The 23619-nt window shown below is 35.8% G+C and overlaps 4 protein-coding genes across 7 annotated transcripts; 3 read left to right on the forward strand and 1 right to left on the reverse strand.

Moving 5' to 3' along the window:
• Positions 1-230: 230 nt before the first annotated feature.
• Positions 231-2900, forward strand: LOC149487364 (uncharacterized). Its single transcript, XM_089697642.1, has one exon. The coding sequence runs from the start codon at positions 362-364 to the stop codon at positions 2432-2434; it is 2073 nt and encodes a 690-aa protein (XP_089553768.1). The 5' UTR covers positions 231-361; the 3' UTR covers positions 2435-2900.
• An 869-nt stretch (positions 2901-3769) lies between these two features.
• Positions 3770-13001, reverse strand: LOC149487365 (uncharacterized). Of its 4 annotated transcripts, XM_089697665.1 has the most exons (7): positions 12834-13001; positions 11433-11449; positions 10811-10991; positions 10496-10613; positions 6867-6985; positions 5959-6042; positions 4557-4852 (listed from the first exon to the last, which is right to left on the reverse strand). In XM_089697665.1, exons 2-7 carry the CDS (start codon positions 11433-11435, stop codon positions 4572-4574), a joined length of 786 nt encoding a protein of 261 aa, XP_089553791.1. In that variant the 5' UTR covers positions 11436-11449; positions 12834-13001; the 3' UTR covers positions 4557-4571. The 4 variants fall into 4 exon arrangements, with proteins under 4 accessions (XP_089553788.1, XP_089553789.1, XP_089553791.1 ...); XM_089697662.1 differs by lacking the exons at positions 11433-11449; positions 12834-13001 and adding an exon at positions 3770-3922 and having other exon boundaries at positions 4599-4852; positions 10811-11176; XM_089697663.1 differs by lacking the exons at positions 11433-11449; positions 12834-13001 and having other exon boundaries at positions 3924-4852; positions 10496-10607; positions 10811-11184.
• Positions 13002-13483: 482 nt separating this feature from the next.
• On the forward strand, positions 13484-16500 carry LOC149487366 (uncharacterized). Its single transcript, XM_089697654.1, has 2 exons — positions 13484-13989; positions 14353-16500. The coding sequence occupies exons 1-2, from the start codon at positions 13975-13977 to the stop codon at positions 16081-16083; spliced, it is 1746 nt and encodes a 581-aa protein (XP_089553780.1). The 5' UTR covers positions 13484-13974; the 3' UTR covers positions 16084-16500.
• Positions 16501-21664: 5164 nt separating this feature from the next.
• On the forward strand, positions 21665-22644 carry LOC149487367 (uncharacterized). The gene is made up of 2 exons (XM_089697155.1): positions 21665-21789; positions 22203-22644. The coding sequence occupies exons 1-2, from the start codon at positions 21778-21780 to the stop codon at positions 22530-22532; spliced, it is 342 nt and encodes a 113-aa protein (XP_089553281.1). The 5' UTR covers positions 21665-21777; the 3' UTR covers positions 22533-22644.
• Positions 22645-23619: the final 975 nt, after the last annotated feature.

A 23619-nucleotide genomic window follows, 5' to 3' on the forward strand; every position in this document is an offset into this window, starting at 1 on the left:
GAAATAAACAACTTAGTATGCCTGTATGGAGTTACAGTGGAGCAAGATAAATTCATTTATATAAGATCAATGACACACCGGACAATGCGGTACAAGATATTTTATTGAATCGAAACATTCTATGCTCTGGTTTTAGTTAAAAATGAAACATAATAGACATTATTGCTTTGCAGTAACAGGTTATTTATTTCCGTCTCCACGTAATTAACATTACAAATGCACAAAGAAATGTACGACTGCGAGAAATGTTGTGATAGTTAGGGCAGGGCGGGCGCATTCATCCGTGACGGGCCTTAAGCAACTGCGGTGCGCACAAAAGTGCTCGAACTGTGTCCCGCGCGCCACTAGTTGGCATGCCGCGATGCCGCGCGCGCTGGTCCTGCTCACGCTGCTGGCGGCCGCCCGCGCCGCCGACGTCTTCGTCATCGCCGACACCGCCAACCAGACGCTCGCCATCGCCGACGCCGTCAACGAGACCATCGCTGACGCCGCTGACATCATCCTGAGCGACGGCAACGACACCCTCACTGATGGAGACCATGAACCTATCGTGCGGAAGAAACGGACATTCGGCGACATCGTGTTCAGAGGATTGGCTGATGTACTCGGGTACAATGTGGCGAGGAAGCCACCACAAGCTTTTGCCTTCCCGCCGCCGGTTGCTCCTGTGCCAGGGATAGATACGCCTCTACAAGCGGCAGCGGGTGCAGCTCCAGCCCCCGCCCCGGCAGCTCCCGCGGCCCCGCCGTGCGCCGCTCCGCGAGCAGCAGCCCCGCCCCCGTGCCGGGCGCGACAACCGCCCCCACCGCCACCGCCACAACCTAAAGCTCGCCCTCCCCCCTGTCCCAAACCTAGAGCCGCCCCGAAGCCTAAACCGACGCAACCGCCGCCGCCTCCTCCTCCCCCACCCTGCGCGTCCCCCCGCGCGAACCCGACCACCGCTGCTCCGTGCGGTGCCCCGGCTCAACCAAAAGCAGATTCTAATCTTGAAACGATCACTTCCAACTTGCGCTTCAACTTTAACTTCAACCGCGCTTTAGCCACTCCCGCTCCTGCGGCCAATGATGATATTGCAGAAGAGGAAGCGCCGCTAGAACAACCCGTCCTCCCTGTCGCACCCATAGCGATCCAGCCTCGCGCGGCTAAACTGCCCCCGCCGGCTCCGCGCAATCCACGCGTGTACGTGGATGCGTTTGTCGTTCGAGATGGAGTTCCGCAAAGAGTGCACACCATTGATGCTAAAAATATAAATAGAGCACAAGTCGCCGACGACGACTATCTCTTCGACGTCGAAGATGAACCACAAAATGAGGAGGGCCAACAGGATCAACTGTATGATGACTACGGGGATGCGCAGGAACTTCGCGATCGTTCTAAAGCTGTACGCGAATTCGGTACCGCCGTCGATCAGTTTTGGGCTCAAAAACAGAAACCTAAGAAAAAACTGCCACTTAATGATTACAGGAAAGTTCATTTCGGCGACCGAGACTTAGGAAATCAACTTCGCCGCAGGAATGATGATGATTCAGAAAATTTCCAGCGAGAACGACCAAAAGCAAATCGTGCTCCTTCACCAGCACCAGATGACGCAGAGAGCGAGGAGGAAAGCGAGGTGACCACTACGACACAAGATCCACGCCGTAAGCTAAAGCCACGCGTGCTTCCACCCACTGAACACAACCCTAATCAAATTGACACGGTCACGGTTCGTGTGCCACCTATCTACAAAGAGAAACGGCCTAAAAAACTACACAGAGAAAGACCGGAAGCTCCGGATCGCGATGAAGATAGCGCGGAGGAGACTCCTAGAGACGAATATCAAGAACATGACTCTGATGCCGATAGTGAACAGAGCGCACAAGTTGAGCGAACGGAAGCTCCAAAGCGTCGACGCCGTCGTAAAAAGAGCAGGCGAGTTCGATCCACCTATAGTCAAGCTTATACGGCCGGTGATTACGACTACTATGGAAAAAAGCTCCCAATATCCGAAGAGGAAGAACATTACAAATCATTAACTATTCCACCGCCCACGAAAGACGCAGATGTAGCGAGACTTGAGGCAGCCGAAGATGAGGGTCATTTCCTCGATGACCATGAGAGACTTCGCGAGGACCCCGAGCGGATACAGGAAAAGAAAAAGAAAGCTAAAAAAGAAGTCGCAGAAGAAAGCAGGCGCGTGGAAGACAGAGAACGCGCTGACGAATCGGAGAGATCAGACGAGAGCGAGCGATCCAGCGAAGATACGGAACGAGCGAGCGAGGCGGAGCGGTCAGACTCCAGCGAACGATCCGACAAACTGAGCCCCAACGCCAGAGTACACGAAACGGGATACAAGAGCAACTATGTACGAGCCACCAACGTCCAGGTCGAAGACGATCAGCCGAAAGTTTCCGTTGTTAAGAGAAAAAACAAAACCCTTAAAAGTAAGCCGTAAACCGCGCCTTGCCCCGACCGGGCACCCGCCATAATTGTAATTATTTATTGTTTCCACAAATAGATTGTGATCGTTTCGAAAGCCCTGAAAACGGCGACCTGTGATTTAGTTCTGTACATAATGTTATTGTTAAAATCTTATATTTTTATATTTAGTTAAGAAAATTGTATTTAAGTTTCTTAATAAATTTCGACAAATCGATTTCATTATTTGCATCGGAGGCGTCGATTGGGGCGCTGGGGCGTGAAATGCGATTTGCACAAGGCGACGTCTCGCAGTGGGTCAAGGTCCGCAGACGCAATAGAAATCAGACTAGCGGTCAGCGGTCAATACCTCCCGTGACAAAAACACCGCACATTTCCTCTTGCTAACCAATTGCTATTGAACCCATGGCTACATTACTTTCTTCAACATGTAATCAACTTTTCATTTATAATCTTACAACCCGATGTGTAGATAGATGACCGTAGTTTGTAAATTATTTATATTTTTAATAATAAAAGAAATTATATGAAAAGCTTTTTAATTCCTAACTTCACTCCTTGCCGATTTTATAAGAAGTCGCTTGTTTCAATAATATATTGATAATCTATGAATCATACCTAATAACGATGTTAAACATTAAATATTTTCATAGATTAACATTATTTTTCAACGTATTCTTTTAAAAGAGCTTTTGTAGTGTGCAACATACAAGTTAATATACAGAGAAGAGTAACATTAATGCATGCATAAAAGTACTATGGGAAATGAATGGCTAAAATTAGTACATATTAGAAAACATTCATATATCAATCGTCCAACTTTTAAGAGTGTCTTATTGCTATTTACTAAGGTACTTATTTTAAATTTAATATTGTAGCGAGACTGATTACAATTTGCTATTTCAAAGAAATATCACAACAGATCAAACAATTGAACTTGTTAGTTGTCGTAAAAATAAACAAATATGTACTTATTTCTTGCAAATATTAGACTAGCTGATCCATGCAACTTCGTCTGCTACCAAAGGTAATGTTTAATATTTCTAGATTTTTATTGATACTCGCTGCGTACGGCTTGACGCTTATAGTAGCAAACAACGATAGGATCATATTTATAAAGGATAGGATAATATTTATAAAGCATTTGAATGCCATAAAACCAAAATATCAATTTCAACGATAGGATCATTGCCATGTTTGCTACAATAATAACCCTCTACAAATAAACCATCTAGTAGTTTCTGAATCTCTTCTAAAGCGCGTTTTCGTACAATTAATTGCGTTATAGTTTATGTTATTCGATATAGATTAAGCAGACTCTACGAATATATAATATGAAAAATGCTTTATTATTATTTTACATAATATTACTTGTCGCAAATTTCAAATAAAATTTGTTGATTAATTGGAAATAATTTATTTTAATAAATGACTAGATAACACAACCTTAATAAATATAATAACTAACTAATCTATGTTTGTATCACCCGGATGCCATCGACTCCTGCAAATAAATGCAAAAAATAAGTTATAACACATATTGTTAGAGAATCAATTTTTAATAAGATGTGTGAAAGTTTTTACTTTTAAGGTACTGGCTATTTAAAAAAAAACCGAAATAATTTGTATGAAAATATGCAACTTAAAACAACTTACATTCCAATTTTAATTTAAATCTCCAATTATGCGAAAAAGTAGAACACTACTTCATATTCTTCATTTTCAATCAATGTAAAAACACCACATATCCAAAAAATATACAGATTCGAAACTAAATCTCGATCAATTTCGACTACATCACTACTATCAAAATCGAATGACTAGTTTGTTAAAAAAAATGTTAAGTACATCTGTTTCACTGATAGATTTTCTTTAGAGACAAGTAGGTGATCAGCCTTCTGTGTCCTGCCAGACAGAGAAATTTTTTTTTCCTCGTCTCCACCGGGTATCGAACCTAGGACCCCTCGGTTTTACGCTCACGCGTTAACCACTGTACCAAGGAGGCGGTCAAAAAAAAGTATAGACGATCGTAAACTTCAATTTAACAATTGAACAAAAAAAATAGATTTCAGTATCACTATTTACTCTCACTTGACATTTCAATTAAATACCCATAATATTAAAAAATATGAATTGCAAAACTACCTACCTACTTAAAAAAAATAACAAAATATTCTCACCTGCGCATGCCTCTTCCGCACATGCTTATTCAGCGACTGTTTATGATTGTACGTGACGTCACACGCCACGCACACATACTTACGTATGGGCGGCGCGTGTGTGCGTGCGTGTAACACTAGTGCGCGTGTGTGCGTGAACGCGCGTGTGCACACGGGGCACGTGTGTGTGCGCGCCGCGTGCGTGCGCATGTGTGCGCTCAGCTTGTTCGTGCTGAACTGTTTGCCGCACGTCGGGCAGATGTAGGGCTTTATACCTGACAATTACAGCTTTATTTAGGTACTTAATACTTATCTATACTATAGATTAGTAAATATATTATACTGTTTATACTTCCGTATATAATGGTGAAGAGTTTGTTTGTTTGAAGGCGCTATTATAAGAAACTTCCGGGGTTCACGGATAGCCGAAAGACCTAGGCACTGCCACGGTACGGCTAAAAGACGCGAGCTCGAATTCTGCTCGCGATCTAATTTTTTTATATTCTTTAAAAATTTCTCATTTATAATACATGTGAATGCAATAAAACAAAACATTAAACCATAATACGTAATCTATGAATCATATACGTAGCCTCGTAGGTATTTAATATTTACATAATATTTCAATTTGCACACACTATAATGTTATACCCTTTTAGGTCTTTTTTTTTTTTAAGTGGGGAAATCTTCCAAAGATACCCACAGCCCCCGGGGATGGAGCCAAGGGATACCCTTTTAGGTCTTGCCATATCTATAACTTTATAAGCCCTACTAGGATAGCCTACAAGTTTTTAACATTTTTGTCATTACTACCACTTCTAGACTTCCTCTTATACTTACACATATGTTTATGTTAAACTGAAGTAACATTATTTGAATTAAACGTACAATATATTAAAACCGAGTGTGTAAGTAATTTTTTTCTCTACCTACATTTTATCTTCAAAAGAATAATTTACGTTTAAAATCTGTTCTATTGGTTGTTGTTTTCGAACTATTTATGAAACAAAAAATGTTGTGTGGTTTTAAGAAACCACGGTAAAAGTGAAACTTATCGTACGGTTCCAAACACTGCTTTATACCTACTCGGCAGCCGACCGTCACGCGACATGCGCTACACAGACCAAAAAGTTTGAGACGATGTAATAAAAGTTTCACTTAAAAAAAAAACAAATCGATTTTGAAATAAATATAAATAACAGATATACTTACTTACATTGATTTTTTTTGCTTCCGTTTGATTTTCTATATCATCAACTAATAGAAAGTATTGTAAAAATTGGTCCAGTTATTTCAGAGATTGCACTTAACAGACAGAAAAACCATTACGTCTTATTCTAATCATTTACTTCTACAATTAAATCTAAATTAGTTTTCATACCAGTATGTATTCTCATGTGGTTGTTAAGAGTGTTCTTACTTCTAAACGCCTTCCCGCACTCGTGACACGGGAACGGCCGCTCGCCTGTAATGTTACATTAATTTATTAATACTGATAATAGATAAATGTAATTAATATATCTATACTAAGCTGAAGAGTTTGTTTGTTTGTTTGAACGCGCTAATCTCAGCAACTACTGGTCCGATTTCAAAAATTCTTTCGGTGTTAGATAGCCCATTTATCGAGGAATGTTATAGGTTATATATCATCACGCTAAGACCAACAGGAGCGGAGACACGCGGGTGAAACCGCGTGACACAGCTAGTATTAAAGTAAATGCTCATTAGCACTGTTTTCACACATTTATTACATTTTTGTATGATCTGTTTCATTTTCGTTTGTTATTAAATATGTTGTAAAGTATATTGTTGTTTTATTTATTTTGTCTTCTGAAATCTACAAGTGGATCGCTTCAGATCTATTATTATTAATTTCAATAATTATTTAACTTATGTGAATGCTACCTATAGGCTATATGCATATTGTGTACTATAGGTGAAGCCAGGCCCAACCACTAGCATGTAATATCTTATCGGCAGATGCTCATCACATTTGTTTCATTATCTTTATTGTCAAGTAGACAAGATGTGTGGCAAAACAGGCAAAACCACACTATGAACATAACTATTAAATTCATACTAATTCACTGCATAATCTACACTAATATTATAAAAAGGAAAACTTTGTTTGTTTGATTGTAATGAATAGGCTCATAAACTACTGGATCGATTTTGATGAAATTTGGCACAATTAATCTTTAGACCCTGAGAAAGAACATAGGCTACCTTTTATTGCGAAATATGTACCACGGGCGAAGCCGGGGCGGACCGCTAGTTTACAATACACACCATTATGTCTTCTCAAATGTGTGGACAGGTTGGTCTTAGTTGTGAATGACTTGTGACATCCAGACACAGGGCATACTCTTCTGACGCGCTCACTTTTCTTGTTAGGGCTATGGTCAACACTAAAATTAAAAAAAATAATAATTTATAATTGGAAAATTGCAAAGCTATAGTATAAATTTGTCCATGTAAAAGGAATCATAATAATAAATAATAAACATTTTAGGACAATTTTCACACATGGCACAATCTGATCCCATACTAAGCTTTCGCTTGTGTTATGGAAACCAGATGGCTGATAAACATACATATATTATTTAAAATTAATACTTATATAGATAATTAACACCCAGACACAGAGCAAACATCGATGTTCATCACACAAATATTTTGCCCTGGATGGGAATCAAACCCACAACCTCTGGCTTGGAAGGCAGGGTTAATTATAATGAAGTGTCTTCTTCTTGCTACATTCATTAATGAAAGAATATTATAGTTCGTAAATATATAGGTACTATAAGTCTAACAAAACATATAAAATCATTGACCTTAATTTAAGTGTGCAAATATCTATAACATAGAATGATTACAGAAAGCTTGCAACCTTCAACAGTCTACATGTTATATTTTTTGTTTCAGTTCTTTTCAACAGTTGTTATTTGGTCAACTATGGGGTCAGTTTCTACAACACTTTAACCCAATTTAAGTTACTAATTAATACTACAATTCATATATGTATTGAGTGAATTGGCAATATCTAATAACTCATTTGCATTTATAAAATTGCATACTTTACAAACCTTTTACCTATCACAAATAGACTCATATTGAAAATATCACTAAGTTCTTAATTGCACGCCTCTTATGCGAAGCGTTGAGGTGGGTACTACTGTCACTTCGCGCAAAACATCTGATTTTTCAAACTTAAAATGTCTTTATGTATCATACATTGCACTTGTAAGATAATACATACACACACATATTAAAAAAAACACTATTTTTAACATATTTTTGATGTCATTTTTGTTATTTAAACTAGTTAAAAAAACAGTTTAAAAAAGTTCTGTCTTGGACGTCCGTGTGTCTGTATGTGCGGAGGATTTTCTTGTTAACACGATAGCGACCGAAATACTTTACTAATCGAGTCTTTTTTTTTCTCTTACGCTTGAGTATGCTCAGGAATAGAACCCTTTCATTTTTCAGGGTCTGATTCGATGTGGTTTAATTAGTGGAGCGCCGTAAGGTTTATACCTCGGAATCCAGGGCCAGTCAATGAATCTTAATATAAACCTTGAAAATATGTTTTTAATAGTATATAGAAAAATGTTAAAAAAAATTTTTTTCGCGCTCTCAATTTTTTAATAATTATTAGAAACAATTATTAATTTTTTGGAGTTTTCATTGATTTATATTAGTCAAAAGTCATATTTTAAAAAGAACAACTATTACAAACTTGAAAACTTGATCTTGGATCTTTAGGGACTGCAGATATACCGATGAAGGTCGGGTTGGAGAATAGAGGGGATAACAGCAGCTGTTCGGTATTATTCATGGCGAGCCCTCACAGGATAGTACACGACGTTATAACTTGCTAGACTTAATACGTAGCTGTTGTTTTCGTTCCGAAAAATATTTATTTCAGATTTTTGTTTATTAAAAATTAATGTTTATATTATTGTGCAGTGAGTGTGATAAAAGTTAATTACTGAACATTACTGAGCTTTAAAAACTTTGAAAATAGTGGCATAAATTGTAAGTATTTGTTTTTCATTTATATTACATGCTTTTGAAAACAGTTATGAATATTTTGTAATAAATCGATGTTAAAAGTTAGAATATAATAGTAGAATTTAATAATATAAATCATTAATTAACTATGTAAAAGTTAGTTATTAAATATTAATATTAGATACTAATATTTGTTGTTGCAGCCACGTGTCGCAATGGGTGAACCATCCAGTATTGATAGTACAAGCAATGATTGCCTCATTTGTGATAAAATCGGATCTAGTTCTGAATTAAGCTCTGAACTAGGAGATATTATAAAAGTCACTAGAGGCATATCATCATTAAAAGCTGCATCTGCGGAAAGAGGGGATGGACTTTCTCAGTATATTAATACTCGCGACTTTGTCTACGTGCATTCGGTATGCAGACAAAAATATATTAATAAAGGATGCATTAATTCTTATTTAAAAAAAAGAACACCACATCTGCATGCTCTCCACCTAAAAAAAGCTTTGAACAGCTACTTCAATTGATTTTGATTGGAAAACTAGGTGCTTCTTTTGTGAAAAAGAAGCGGATGAAATGAAGGAAAGAAGGAAGTCCAAGTCGTCAAGACAACAAATCAGCTACGTCACTAGTACTGATTTCAAGAAAAGTATTGTAAGTTTGATATGTGAAGACAAAAGTGAATATTGTCGCAATATTCATAAAAGACTTGTAGGCGTGTTAGATTTAGTAGCTCAGGGAGCTAAATATCACTCGGATTGTTACATGTGTTTAAAAACAACGCTAAAACAGACTCAGAGGGAGAAAAAAAAAATCATCTTATTTACACCGCAAACAATGACGCAACGACCAGCTCCAGAATCTTTATTAAAAATTATTTTTTGCTCGTGCAAAACAGGATGTGGAGCATCTTGTGGGTGCAGGAAAAGTGGATTAAACTGCACTGCAGCTTGCTTAGAAGGCAATGGTGACAGCTGCACTAATCCTTCACCTACAATCTATATCAACGAGATCGACGACGACGACAATAATGTACAATGATGTAATAATGTGTATAGTTAATGATAAATTTTTTTTGTAACTTATTTTTACGATAATCTAATAAATTAACATTGAAGTTACTCTGCACATATAATTTATTACAAATAAAATTAAATTTTTCACTATAAACACTTTTTCCCCCTTCCGCCTCTCATTTTTCAGTAAATTGTTGTTAAAAATTGTTGTAAATCGAGATCGGTCAATTTTTTTTTTTAACTTTTTTATTTGAGGTTTTAATAATGCAGTCTCATACTTGATATACAGATTCATTGACTGGCCCTGGGTTCCGAGGTTTGACCATTTTTATGCCTTACGGCACTCTACTAAATTGTTATTAAATAAACAAAAATAATAATTAATAAATAATTATTAAAAAAAAATTATGAGGCGTGCACTTTTGGATTTTCCAAATTTTTTTATTTTATTTTTCTTTATCTAAGGACCAAATTAACATTATTATACCTACAGGCCAAATTGTAAACATTATCATTAACTACCTAATTACCTATCACATTGAGAAAACTTTTTTTTGTCACTTATAAAATTGCATTTTATGAGTTACAATAAATTGACTATTTACTGTTGATATGACTTCATTGAATGTTTTATATTTTTGTGTAGGTAAGTGCTTTTGATATTGGTGGTTGAAGACATTGTTTTCCTTATGTAAGACCTTAGTTCTAATACCTACTTACAGTATAAATTTTGTTTTTAATGGATAACCAATAAAGTAGAAAAGCACTTAATGTACAAGGTATTCGGAAATACACAGGAAAATATATAAATTTAGTTATATGGGAGAAATCTTTGATACTGAGGAGAACTCTGTCAAGAAAAAACATAGATAAATATGGTACCTTGGTTTATCTCTCCTTTCAAATGAGCTATCATTTATATTTACACAGGTGTCATCACATTCTGGTTCCTCATTAATTGCAGCAGCTTTATTTGTAACAACGTCCACAGCATCTGAAACTTTTTACAACATATTTAATATTTAATTTAAGTTAAAAATAAACTAACTACCATCTAACTACTTATTCGAAATTTGAATTTGAATTTTAGAAAAAAAAATCTTCAAGAAACAAAAAATTTTGATTGAATATCTCTTTACGGCCAGTGTGTGTTCCAAATTTAAATTAAAGAAACACTTTAAATTACTCATAACTTACCATTTTCATGGCTAAAATAGTCGCACAATACTTCATTGGATTGTTCACATTTGGCTACAAACTTTTCTACTACAACCAATTCATTAACACAATCTTTACAAATCCACGCCGGCCCATCATAAGGCTTGATACTGAAACTTGTATATTTCACCACCTTTTCATATGGAGATGTTCCTGCAATCTTATTGAAGAAGGGTATTCTTTCGTGTTTTGTTTGCAAACACACAAGACAAATGTTTTCAAGGATTTCCATCACAATACGCTTATGAAAGTTCAAACTAATAAAAATAAATACATTAAATATTAGGAAAATTTACTATTTAAATTCTTAATATCGAAAAAATGAGTGCATGTTTATTTACATTTTACATAATACTTTGACATTTTATAAAAGTTCAACTGTTCAAACTTCAAAGTTCAAAGCTGTCAAATGTCATCTAAATTTACTTTTTCAATTTACGCAATTTCAATAAGTTATACTTACTTCTCTTGCTTTTCGTGGTTTTAATTATCACAATAAATATGTAAATTCATTTCACTATTATGTAAGTTTTCCTTAAATACAATGTTATAATTAAAACAATGTACAATGAAAATATAAAACTTAATAAAAATATCTTACCATCTTCTGAATAGGTACATGGAACCAATGATATTTTATGTATAGATACGTTATATACTCACAATATATCCAAAAAAAATGCTTCATATGCAGTGTCAGGCACACACAAATACAATTTTCATTTTACTTAATTTATTACATTGACAGACTGTATAAGAGAGATGGCTCTAATAAAATGATATAAACAAAAAAGACAAAGATAGTTTGTCACTTCCGCGCAGGTGTAAGCAAAAGTCATAAGAATTCACCAATTAAATATAAATAAACAAATAGTTGCCATGGTAATTGGCATAGATTAACGACACAGAAGGTTCAATGTTAAAGATGTTAGGTTTCCTGCACAAGTAAATAAATGTGACAATTTCATTTACTATTTTATGATTATTATGATGTCGTATTAAAATGAAAAAAAAATAAAAAACTTTTTTGGAGATATAACTGTATTAAGTATTTATTACTAGCTGTGGTGTTCGTTTTCGGTCATCATCATTTCACCCGATAATCACCCACTGCTGAGCATACTGCATATAGTCCTCCTTATGAACTCCATAAGGACCGATCTTACGCTATTCGTTTCAAGGCAGTTCCCGAAACCCGTACAAGGTCATCACTCCAACTTGTAGGATAATTATAATAATAGTGGTGCCTAGATGAAAAAAAAGGATGAAATAAAAGAAAGGATGAAGTATAAGCCTTTTTTATCTAAAACACAAATAAAATTTATGTTCAATAGCTATTTACAGAAAAGCAAATAGCATTTTTCGTCAGTAGCGATAATCTTTTCTTCAATGTATACGTATATATTCAACATCATTTTTGCAAACAAACATTTTTGCCATCACGATTTCATTGTATATAATAAATAGATATATTTGTTAATTATATGCACTGTGTGGATTTAAATATAAAATTAATCAAGTATTTACCCAAATCGAAATTAATAAAATAACCGTTCTATTTTCAATAATGATTACGTAGTAATGTAGATACGATTATCGTATCTACATGATAATCTTTGAACACAGTGTACGCTAGCTTTGTCACACTAGTGATTGAAGCAATGTTTTATCCCTTTCATTATTTCAATACACGTGTCAAGCAAGTGTCATTAATAAAGAATTGTAAATTGTTATTTTTACTCTTAAACTGTAATAATTTAATATATTTTGCTGTGATATGATATTCCTTCATCTTTCTTTATTTTTTTGCACGAATACGTGCACTTTCTGAACACACAGGAAGGCATTTTCGACAACTTTAATGTACCTATCGGCACATGCGCTCACTGGGACCGGTGACAATCTGACTGATTGCATTGGTCCCAAATAGGACCAATTCACGGAATCAGTTTTGGTGCGTTGATGACGTATCTACCTCTTGTTTCTATATATAATATCATTGCATGGAACACGTAAAATCAATTGAGCTAAATAAGATTACATCACCCAAGGACGAGTGATCTGGTTGCGACACTTCCGATTCACGATAATGACTGCAAGGAGCAACGATAGTGAGAGCGTTGGAAAGTGTGCGAGTATTTGGTAACAGATATGAGACGCCGTGCATAAGTGATGTCCTAGCGACCACAGGGCCGGAGTTAGAGAATAAATCTTTATTTTGCTTTAAGCAAACTTGTCTTGTTTAAAAAATAAATTATTACATGCCAAAAGTTATATTTTCACGACGTAGTTAAGAATAGCTGAATGGATTTTTACGATTGTGTTTTAATGGATTTATCTCCGCTTGAATAACTTAGGTATTGAATAGTTACAAAAAAAAAATAAAACAAATAAAAAAAATTGATTGATTTCACTTTCAATTTTTTTCATTTTTAAAAAATGTGTGCTAAAACCACACAACATTGAAACCACGGTAAAAGTAAAACTGTTCGAACGGTTCCGAACACTGCTTTGTGTAGCGCATGTCGCGTGACGGTCGGCTGCCGAGTAGGTATACCTACTCGGCAGCCGCGATACACGCGACATGCGCTACACAGACCAAAAAGTTTGAGACGGTGTAATAAAAGTTTCACTTTAAATATAAACGTGTAATTTATGTTTTACCTGGGCGGACCTGGAGGGAGCATCTAGTTTATATTGAAGAACATTCCATATTGACAGTGTGCAAGAATCTTATTCTTTCAGGGAAAAGTAAAATAAAATTAAACAAGTGAATGAACACAATAGCAAAATCCGACTCTGATTCGATTGGACCAATTTTCTCTATATTACGTATGTTGATCGATTTGTATGCGTCTACACACCCATGTTACACGTATGACGGCAACTAGTACGCGACTTGATTCCCTAATTTTTCACTGAACAATAAGGAACTCTCACCCGATCTAATAAGGTTTAATTCACGTTACATCACGTTCGGATGTTGAATTTAGGAAGGGAAAGCCGCGATACTGACTTGTCCAGTGAAAATAGGACGTCGGTTACATACTAATTGTTTTTATTTTAAGTTATAAGTATAGGTGGTTGGCTCACATGTGGTCCGTTGCTAAAACAAAGCCACGCCGACCGGGCGACCGTCCACCATGAGAATTTTTACTGTAAGTAGGAGATGCAGTGGCAGTGTTGTGATTTTTGTGAAAATAACTGAAATTGTATACAAGTTAGTCACGTGTGAAGTGTTAAGTGCCTCGAAGTTTTAGTGTTATAAAGCTTTATAATTGTGAAATCCATTAATGTGAAGCAATGTGTAGATTTCTATAAGTTGTATTATAAATGGATGTTAGCAATTGACATTATTGCTAGTAATAACTAATAATTATAAACTTAGTTTTGATTCATAAACAATAGTCATTCGGTTTAGAACGGTGAATCATCAAAATATATCAATTCATGAGTATTTGGCAATAATGTTAAATTGTAATCAATGACAAAAAGATTCTGAACATTGTCTTTCTTTACAGATTGCGCTGATCTTGTATGTTATCGCGTGTGTAACAGCAGATGTTGCACACTTCAAAGCCACTAAAGCTAAGCTGCTTAGCCACATTGCCGGCAAACACCACAAGAGGGGTATTCTATCTCATGTGCCGCCATACAAACTGGGCCATGACATTCCTCTGGTCACACACTCGGTAGTCAAGCCTGTCGTCGTCAACTACCCGCCAACAGCAGCAGTGGCGACGGTTAAAGTGCCGCTAACAAATCCTTTAGTACCTAGATACCCAGTGCCAGTCGGCCATAAGGTGCCCGGTCTACCTCATCCGCATTACGCATTGAGGTTCCCTCATACAAAGTATTACGTAAAGCCTGATCATCATTTCCATCACCATCATCACCATGTGCAACCGAAACCAATACTGCCAGTAGTGCACGCTATAGCTCCGGCTGCGCCTCCTCCTCCCGTCGTTCACGCCGCCCCAATCGCACCTGCTGTCCCTGTACCTCAACCGACAGCGACGTTAGCGCAACATATTCCAGCGCCACCACCAGTAATATTTCCATCCCCCATTCTCCCAGCACAAGCTGCCCCAATTCCTCCACCGCCAGTACATGTCTTTCCACACAGTAATTTTCTAAAACCTCTTCTGCCTGCTGCAACTATACCATTAGCTCCCGCTGCCGTGTTGCCCCCTCCATTATTCCGAGCACCTCAGCAGTATGTTATACGTCCGGGCGGCGCAGTGCAAACATCATATTTCGCGACGTACCCAAGATATCCGTTTATAAACAGCTACCAAGCTCCACTCTATCCTGTTCCTAACGCATTTAATGGTGTACAATCAATTCACCAATTGATTCAACCTCACAACCCGCACTTCCATGTTCTGCCCCAGGCGGCTCCACATGAAGGATCGGTGGAGCATCATCATAACGTTTTACTCCAAGAGACGCCGACATTAATTCAGCCAACGCATGAACCACAGCCAGCAGTTCATTTACATCCGACGCAAGAGACTTTTGCACACCCCACTTTTAATGTACAACCCGTACAACCAACACAACTTATTCCTCAGCCATCGGTTCACTTACAGCCTACACAACCTTCAATACCTGTAGAGCACGACGGATGGTCTCCTGTTCCTGCGCAACCGCAAGACACCGCACACCATGACGTGCACTACCCGCAACAACATCATTTCGTTCAAGAACAAGCACCACAAGTATACGAGCACCACGACGACCAGTATCACGACTACCAGCACCAAATACAGCAGCATATCCAGCAACAAATAGAACAGGCACAATACGAGCAGAGTCTCAATAATCAGCACCAGTTGAACCATGAGTACGGCACACCACAGCCTGCCCAAGAATATGGACAGCCGAATCAGTATCAAGTCCACGATTTTACCCAACAAGCACACGACTTCGCACAGCAAGCGCAGGATTTTGCCCATAATGTGCACGACTTTTCTCAAGGCCATGACTTTTCCCAAAACGGTCAAGACTTTTCACATACCGGACAAGACTTTTCCCACAACGGTCAAGATTTTTCCCAACATGGTCAGCAGTATCCTCAACAGCAATTTGGACAGAACGACTTTAACGTAGCCCAACCCGGGCAGGAGTATGGCGTACCGCAGCAAGGCGCGGAGGGTCGCAACGCGGAAGACGAGGGCGCGCAGTTTCACAACCACATCCCCCTCGCTCTGCAGCCGCCTATCGACAGGCCTCTAGACCATTTCCAATAATTATCATCTAATTGCATAGATTATAACTTATGAAATGGACGCTGGGGCCGCCCGTTGGCACATGACGGAAGCTTAGCGTTTTCGCATTTAGTTCTAGTAGCATTTATAATATGTTATTACTACCTCGTCGAAAGCATGTGATACAAGTTTGATAATAATGGTTCGGAGAGTGAAATTTAAATTTTAAAATTGAGGCTTGGTGGGAATAACATTTTTTACAAATATTTTATGAAATGTGTTAACTTGTAAATATAATAATTAGCTTTAAAAATAACAGTAGGTTAGTTTTTTATATTTTCTACATCACTTCACGATAGATGTAATTGTTGCCTTTTTATTATTTTTATAATGTTTTATGTTGTTTTACACTAAGTCTATTTATTTATTGTGAAATAAATCACTAAATAATAATGTAAATCTTTTTTTTCTATCTAGTACCTTTACCTTTACCTACCTACCACAGAATGTAGTAAAAAGCGACGAAGCACGATATAGATTGAACAATTATTGTTTGAATGTACATTGTACATATTTGCAAAAACATATGTATACAAAACCTCAATCACATGTAATTAAATAAATAGATACAAACAAATTCAACGTTTTCAAGTATTTGTCATTGAACAAAAACTATAATAATATAAAAACAAAGTAATGTAATCTATATAAAATCTAAATTGCCTTTGTAAGTTACATTGATTTTGTGACATTCACAAATAATTGGCCAACGACATGAATATGGGCCACACGTGCATTCTCACCGAGTATAGGTTTCAACCAACATAATACTAGATTTCGTGCTTAGGTACTCCATATAATATTGTACAGACTACAGAAAACTTGTCCAGGAGGTACCTAACTGCATTAGAAATCAGAACATAACAATATTTAAAGGGATATACAAATCGTATTGTTATGTCAGGTACATAACAATATGATACTTTAAGATTTTACAATGCTTGGATAAAACTTATCCGTCCAATAAAGTATTACACGATAATATTAAAATGTCACGTAAACTGTCAAATACGGGCAATTATAATACGTTTTTAAAATGAGAGTTTTATACATTATTCGACGAATAAGTTTTATCCAAGCATTGAAAAATCGGCCCTTAATTTCACAATGAAAGCGTTTATGTAATGTTATTTGTAACTAGAGCAAAAAAGCTCTATAAATTTAGAACCTTCCTTCGTTCAAGTGAACGTCGTTTAAAAACATTAATTATTTATTATAGAATTGGGCCTCAGGAGGATAGGAGCAAACGTAACTCCGCCAGGGGTTCAAAATATTCATTGTTTTGTCAATAAACGAAATGACTGTCATCTGAGTCAACAGATAAACTATCTAAAGATGATCGACGATGATGTAGATCAAAGTCACAAGGGTACATTAAATAGGACATATAAATCCTTACTCACCATATTTGTGATTCAATTCAAACCTTAAATCACAGCCACTGCACTAGCTTGTACAAAAACTAGTACATAGATATCTGTTTACAAAATGCGAAGTGTAGCAGTGTTTTTCCACTCCATTGCAGGTTTCATTGCATTAGGACATTAGGCCTTATACAGATACCTTAATATTCACATCACTCGTTTCACAAACATTAAATTAAAAGGGAAATAAATATTGCTATTAAAACATATGTTTTCAATAAACTAAATAGGCATAACACTCATTAAATAATTGAAAATTCATTAACGTAAATCATTGGATAAATAAGGTAATTGCGACTTTACAATTAATATGATTATGAACTGCTTTCGCACTAATTACAATTGAACAAATTCAATAATAACTTTTACTTAAACTGTATTATGATAATTATCATTAGGTACCTTAACGAGGTATTAAGAACCCACTTAAAATTAGATATATTTACCTTACTTATATTCACCAAAAAATGTCAGTACGCAAATAGGAACAACTGTGATCACTTACTCAAAGTTTATTGTATTTATAATATGGAGAGTCTATATTCCCGTAGCGAGGAAACCTTGGCTCTAAACTTTATATCGGGAACTCAGTTGGACCAACACATAAAAGCGCTGTTAGCGATATCAAAGAGAGTCTTGAAGTCACCTTTTATCCCGGCTGCTCTACGAACCCGACTTTTACTACGAGCTCTACAACTCTTGCGAAGAATAGAGCATGAAAATAATTTATTGGATACGGTTTTTGTAACAATAGTGTCTCATCCAGAGTGTGAGACGAAAAGTAGACTCTTGGGAGAGTTGTGGCAGCTGCCTTTAGAGAGCGAGTGGCTTTGCGACCAGTGTGGAAAACCCTTATATGACATCGATAGAGACAGACTATTCTGAGCTGATTGTGAAGCCTCAAATGTGAAGAAAGTGAATTATTTTAATTATGGACAGGTTTATTATTTTACTTATTTTTTGTGTAAAAATAATAAGTGTTGTTGGAACCAAAATACTTTTTTTTGTTTAATAGAGTGTATGCAATCAATTCAGTTGTGGAGTGACAAGCTCCTCTTACTTCTTATTCACTCTTATATAATTTCGTTTATTTAACTCTTAATATAGTTACTTATAAATAGGAGAGTCCAAAATTTATAATATACCTAACGTACAAAACGCACCTAATTTACTGAAGAAAGGTTTTGTCCAAATTATTATTCAAGCTATAGAAATAATTGAAGTTGAAATGATAAAATAAAAAGTGACAGTATTAATAAAAAATCTATATATATAAAAGAAAGTCTGTATGTTCCAACACTTATAACTCGAGTTCTACTGAACCAATTTTCATGGTTTTAGATTCGTTGGATTTGTCTCCGTCCAGAATAGAAGAATAAATCATAAAAACAACAAAAACTAGACGAATAAATATTTTCCCAAAATTTTGATTTTCGTACATGTCAATCATTAGTTGTCAATCCTGTCAAATACGGAAAATAATGTTTGACATTCATGCGTTCAAAAATGTATTATGTGTAAAATAATAAAAAATTAAAAAGGGTGAATAAATATTGTTTGTATTTATTTTAAAATCAATTATTAAAAAGTGCAATAAAAGCAGATACATAAAAATTCCTCAAATGTTTGTGTTTACGCGTGTTTTCAGAAATTAATAAGGTATTTTTGGTGGGGAAACTAACCAAGAAGTTTAGTTCGATTAATTATTATTAAAAAAATTCTATAAAAATGTAAAAATTCTGACAATAGGTAATTATTTGTTGGGATTTCGTCGACTGCGTCAACAATATTGCTATCAAATTGCTATAAACAAGCTAAATTGCGTTTTGAAGATTAGAGCCATTTATGCGATGTAATTAGCACAGAAGAAGGTGCAGAAAATGTTGGTCTATTGATTATTTTACCGGCGACATACACAGGTAGCCCAAGTGAATATGCGCAAGATGCAATGACATAATAATATGTTCGTCATTATGGTCGGCCAGATTTATTCATTACATTTATATGTAATCCGAAATGGATGGAAATTATTCAACTGCTGCTTCCCGGACAAATATCAAGTGATCTGCACGACATCACCACACGAGTTTTCAAGCAAAAAATCCGATCACTGATGAGTTACATTAATGGAACACATCTTTGGGATTATTCAATGATGGATGTATTCAATCGAATGACAACAATCTGGCTTGCAGCATGCACACATTTTAATTTGCTTAGTCGAAAGGATTCCACCATCAACCACCAATCACCATGCATGGTTGACAGTGAGTGTACCAAAAGGTATCCACGAAAATTGATGGCAGAGACCATCACAGGCAACGATGGTTACCCACTGTATCAGCGTCGATCGCCCAATGATAATGGTAAAATTATTATCACAACTAAAGTGAAACGAAACGATGGCGTGGTCGATAACAGTTAAAGAATGAAAAGAGTTAATCAATGCTGCACAAATTATTAAAATTCAGTCATTTTTCTCTGAGACGTGTTTGAAGTAATAAAATAAAATACTATTACATATCAATCCATATAAATATTTATTTTGTATCATTGTATTACGTTCATCAAAGCCTAAATTAGTTCAGCTAAAAGGTAACACATCATTCATTGACAGGGCGGTACAAAGTTCGCCGGGACAGCTAGTTATTAATATTTTTATTATACTTTATACGAGTAGGTATATACGCACATAATATTTATGGGTACGCCTACTAAAACTATTCTTATCTTTACGCCTATATCTTTTGAAGGAATCGAAACTGATCTAAAATGAACAAAAATGAACTTTGGTGTGCATTTTATTACTTCATAAGTTTATTTACAAGTAGAACCTGTATTTGAAACCTTTGTAAATGTAATAGATTATATCACAAACAGATAAATACGGTATAGGACACGATTCGGCGGCCACCAAAGGTTCACATTCGAACTGATATTTACTGATTGACCTCAATTGTTTAAAACATACTATGTACCTAGTTACTAAAAATATAATTGAAAATCAGCAACATTCGCACCAAACAACAATCTAATAAGCTTCATTCATGTACAATATTGTATATTCTATACAACTAGCTGTTCGCCCCGATCCCGCTCGGGAGGAAATATTATTTTTATAGTTTTCAAAAAATGTAAAGTTGTTTGTTATTCAGCAACATAAATACCTTACTACCCGTTAAGCCGTATATGAGTTACAAATGAGGACTTAACTACTATATGTATTTTGCATGATGGATCCTAGTTCTAAACTCTTATTTAAAATTGTTTTACAGGGTTCCTATTTCCATTCACACTTTTTTGTAGGTAGGTATATGTTATATGAAGGCGGTCAATCTCGATTGCAACTAGGCTAACTACTGCGCAGGAAATAAATTATACTAAATGCACAAGTATGCGCGCAAACACGGAGGTACTTCCTAATTCTAAATACTTCGCATAAACCGAAGGAACGTAAGATCGAACTATGGAAACTAAAACTCAAACATATATTCTTCCTATAGACTTCTTAGCGCTTTTCAAAATATAGAAAAAAATAATTTACCACCGGTTAGAACCACCGCTCTTCTATGTAAAAAATCTAATGCTTTTTTTTTAATCACATCAAAATCACAGTTTACATATTATTTCAATACAATTAGTAACTAAAGAAAAAGTTAGCAACTGCAGCAAACCTGACATAAAGTTGTTATTGAAATTTGCAAATATTCCTATAATATTTTCTACCACCCGGAAATCTATTACCTAAACTAACTTACCGCCCGCGCTATATTTTTGTGAAAATAGAATGAAAATCGGTGCAACAGATTTTGCATTTATCGCGAAAATATAGTAGCTATATACACACAACACAGACATGTTTTGAGTCCCATCGCTCTACATATTCCCATTTCCCTGTAAAATTATACTGTACTGTTTTCGTTGTATAACATTTGAAGAATAGAATAAATTGCGTGTTATGGTACACTATAATATATTAAATTGGGGTATTAAAATTAAGACATTATTTGGATATTGCTACAATTATTTCCTGCGAATTACTGGTTATGAGTGTATACGAAAGTATGTTTTCGCAAATGACAAATTATTGAGATCAGAAAGGTTTTAGTTAATTTCGCCAATCGTTGACCATTTGAGAGGGGTTAGGTCCGCTTAGGGCGCGTATATAAGCACTAGGTCCCGCAGAACTAGTGTCTGTTAGATATCTAGCTCACTTGTAACCACGCAGTTTATTTACTTTAAATTATTTAAAATGAAAGCTATCGTGAGTATTTATTTTATATTAAATTGAATTTAGAAATACTAGGTTCCTAGATCAATTTGCTTCGTAAACGTAGCAAATTGATCTTCGTAATTGAAATTAAATATAGCCAGTGGCCAAATTCTAACCCGCACACTTTTTAATGATAAATTATGAATACCTTAGATACCTAATATTTTTGTTTGATTGATTTAAATGAAATTTTACGATTTGCACCTACTTATAAAATTTTTGGTGTTATATTGTTTTGTACGATTCGATATAGCTTTTATACGCTGATCGGAATATAACCAATAATATTAAAGTTATTGCAATATTTCACGAAAAACAATGTGTTTCAAAGTTAACCCTAACGGAATGTCTAAAAAATAAGTATCATGACAACCACATATATTATAAAATATTTCCTCCACCAGGTGATTGTACTCCTGCTCGTAGCAGCCGTCTACGGCGCGGAGGAGAAGAAAGAGAAGCGTGGTCTGCTCGGGCTCGGCTACGGCGGGCTCGGCCACGGCCTGTACGGGGGCCACGGACTCGGCCTCTACGGGGGCCACGGGCTCGGCCTCTACGGGGGCCACAGCATCGGCTACTCCGCGCCCATCGTCAGCCACAGCGTAGCCATCCCGGCTCCCATCATAAGCCATAGCATCGCTGCCCCAGTGCTCGACCACGGCCTGTACGGACACGGTCTCTACGGCCATGGGCTCGGTGCTCCCCTCCTGGGACTCGGCCACGGCTGGCATTAGGGGCTACGCCCCCGTATTCAAACACCTCGCACGAGCGAGCGATATGGTACAGGTTACCACGTCAGTGCCAAATTAGTATTGTGAGTTAAGGTCAATAAATTTATTAAAAGTATATGCAGTTTTATTAATGCCATGCACCGTGTACGCACAAATTGTTTACGTGTATAAAACATATTGGTAAATACATGAGCTTTTTGCTATTTATGTGTAGTAAATAAAATAAGAAACGGCATTTACTTGAATAGAGTTTACTAAAGTATTTGATTTCCCAATGGCATTTTCTTTGACCATATCACATTAGGTATCATTGGCGAGTATTTCCACATTGACCAATCAAAGGACCAAAAGGCGACATCGCTCAAATGCTGCGTTCATTTCAAAAGCGCAACTATTTCCCAAGCGGAAGTTGTGTTGCAATAACTTCCTGTTATTTATGTTCGGTACTTGAACTATTCGCTATTTTGATAGTAAATACTATTTATTTTATTGTAACCTCATTACTTAGGTTTATAAATGTGAATAGTCATATTATTATCTACGAGTATTAATTATATAAGATTTTATTATACTTCAACCAATTTATATTTTAGTTAATGAAGTAGTCAGACTCAACTCAAACATAGACTTATTTACACAATGTAATTATATTATGTCACGAGATTTTTATGTAGATAATTGTTCAAATTCATAAAAATATCGACTTAACTTTATTTACAGAATCAAATAACATAATTTATAGTACAAGTTATAAGTATCTTATTGTTACGCATTCTTTTGTGCAAAATATTTTTACAAAACAGTGGAAAATTTTAAAGATATAAATTAATCTACCACAAGTTGCAAAGTTTTGTGCAGTAATATATTTTATAAATAATTGATCAAGTGAAACAACTTCGTAGTTAGGGTTGAGATATCTGTATTATTAATTATTATTATTATATTATATATGAGGTAAATATTGAAAAGTGTGTCAAATATTTCCATTAGGCATACAAAACACGAATAGGTATGAATATTTAAAAAAATATCTTGACACATTAAATTTGATTATATCCTTGTTGGCAGGTAACATGTTTTCTCGTAAGAA

Source organism: Colias philodice, chromosome 7 (genome assembly GCF_061535455.1).
Source record: "Colias philodice isolate Cphi_HAF_F1 chromosome 7, ilColPhil1 Martin Lab GWU primary, whole genome shotgun sequence".
Classification (NCBI taxonomy): Eukaryota; Metazoa; Arthropoda; class Insecta; order Lepidoptera; family Pieridae; genus Colias; species Colias philodice.

What these genes read in the sequence shown, in the direction of transcription:
- LOC149487364 (XM_089697642.1), top strand. Translation starts at nt 362, where the DNA reads ATGCCGCGCGCGCTGGTCCTGCTCACGCTGCTGGCGGCCGCCCGCGCC.
- LOC149487365 (XM_089697661.1), bottom strand. Translation starts at nt 11,063, where the DNA reads ATGGAAATCCTTGAAAACATTTGTCTTGTGTGTTTGCAAACAAAACAC. An exon ending in GAAAGGAGAGATAAACCAAG is followed by an intron (nt 6,986 to 10,495) that starts GTACCATATTTA and finishes TTTTAATTTTAG; the next exon opens with TGTTGACCATAGCCCTAACA. An exon ending in CCACATGAGAATACATACTG is followed by an intron (nt 4,853 to 5,958) that starts GTATGAAAACTA and finishes TGTAATTGTCAG; the next exon opens with GTATAAAGCCCTACATCTGC.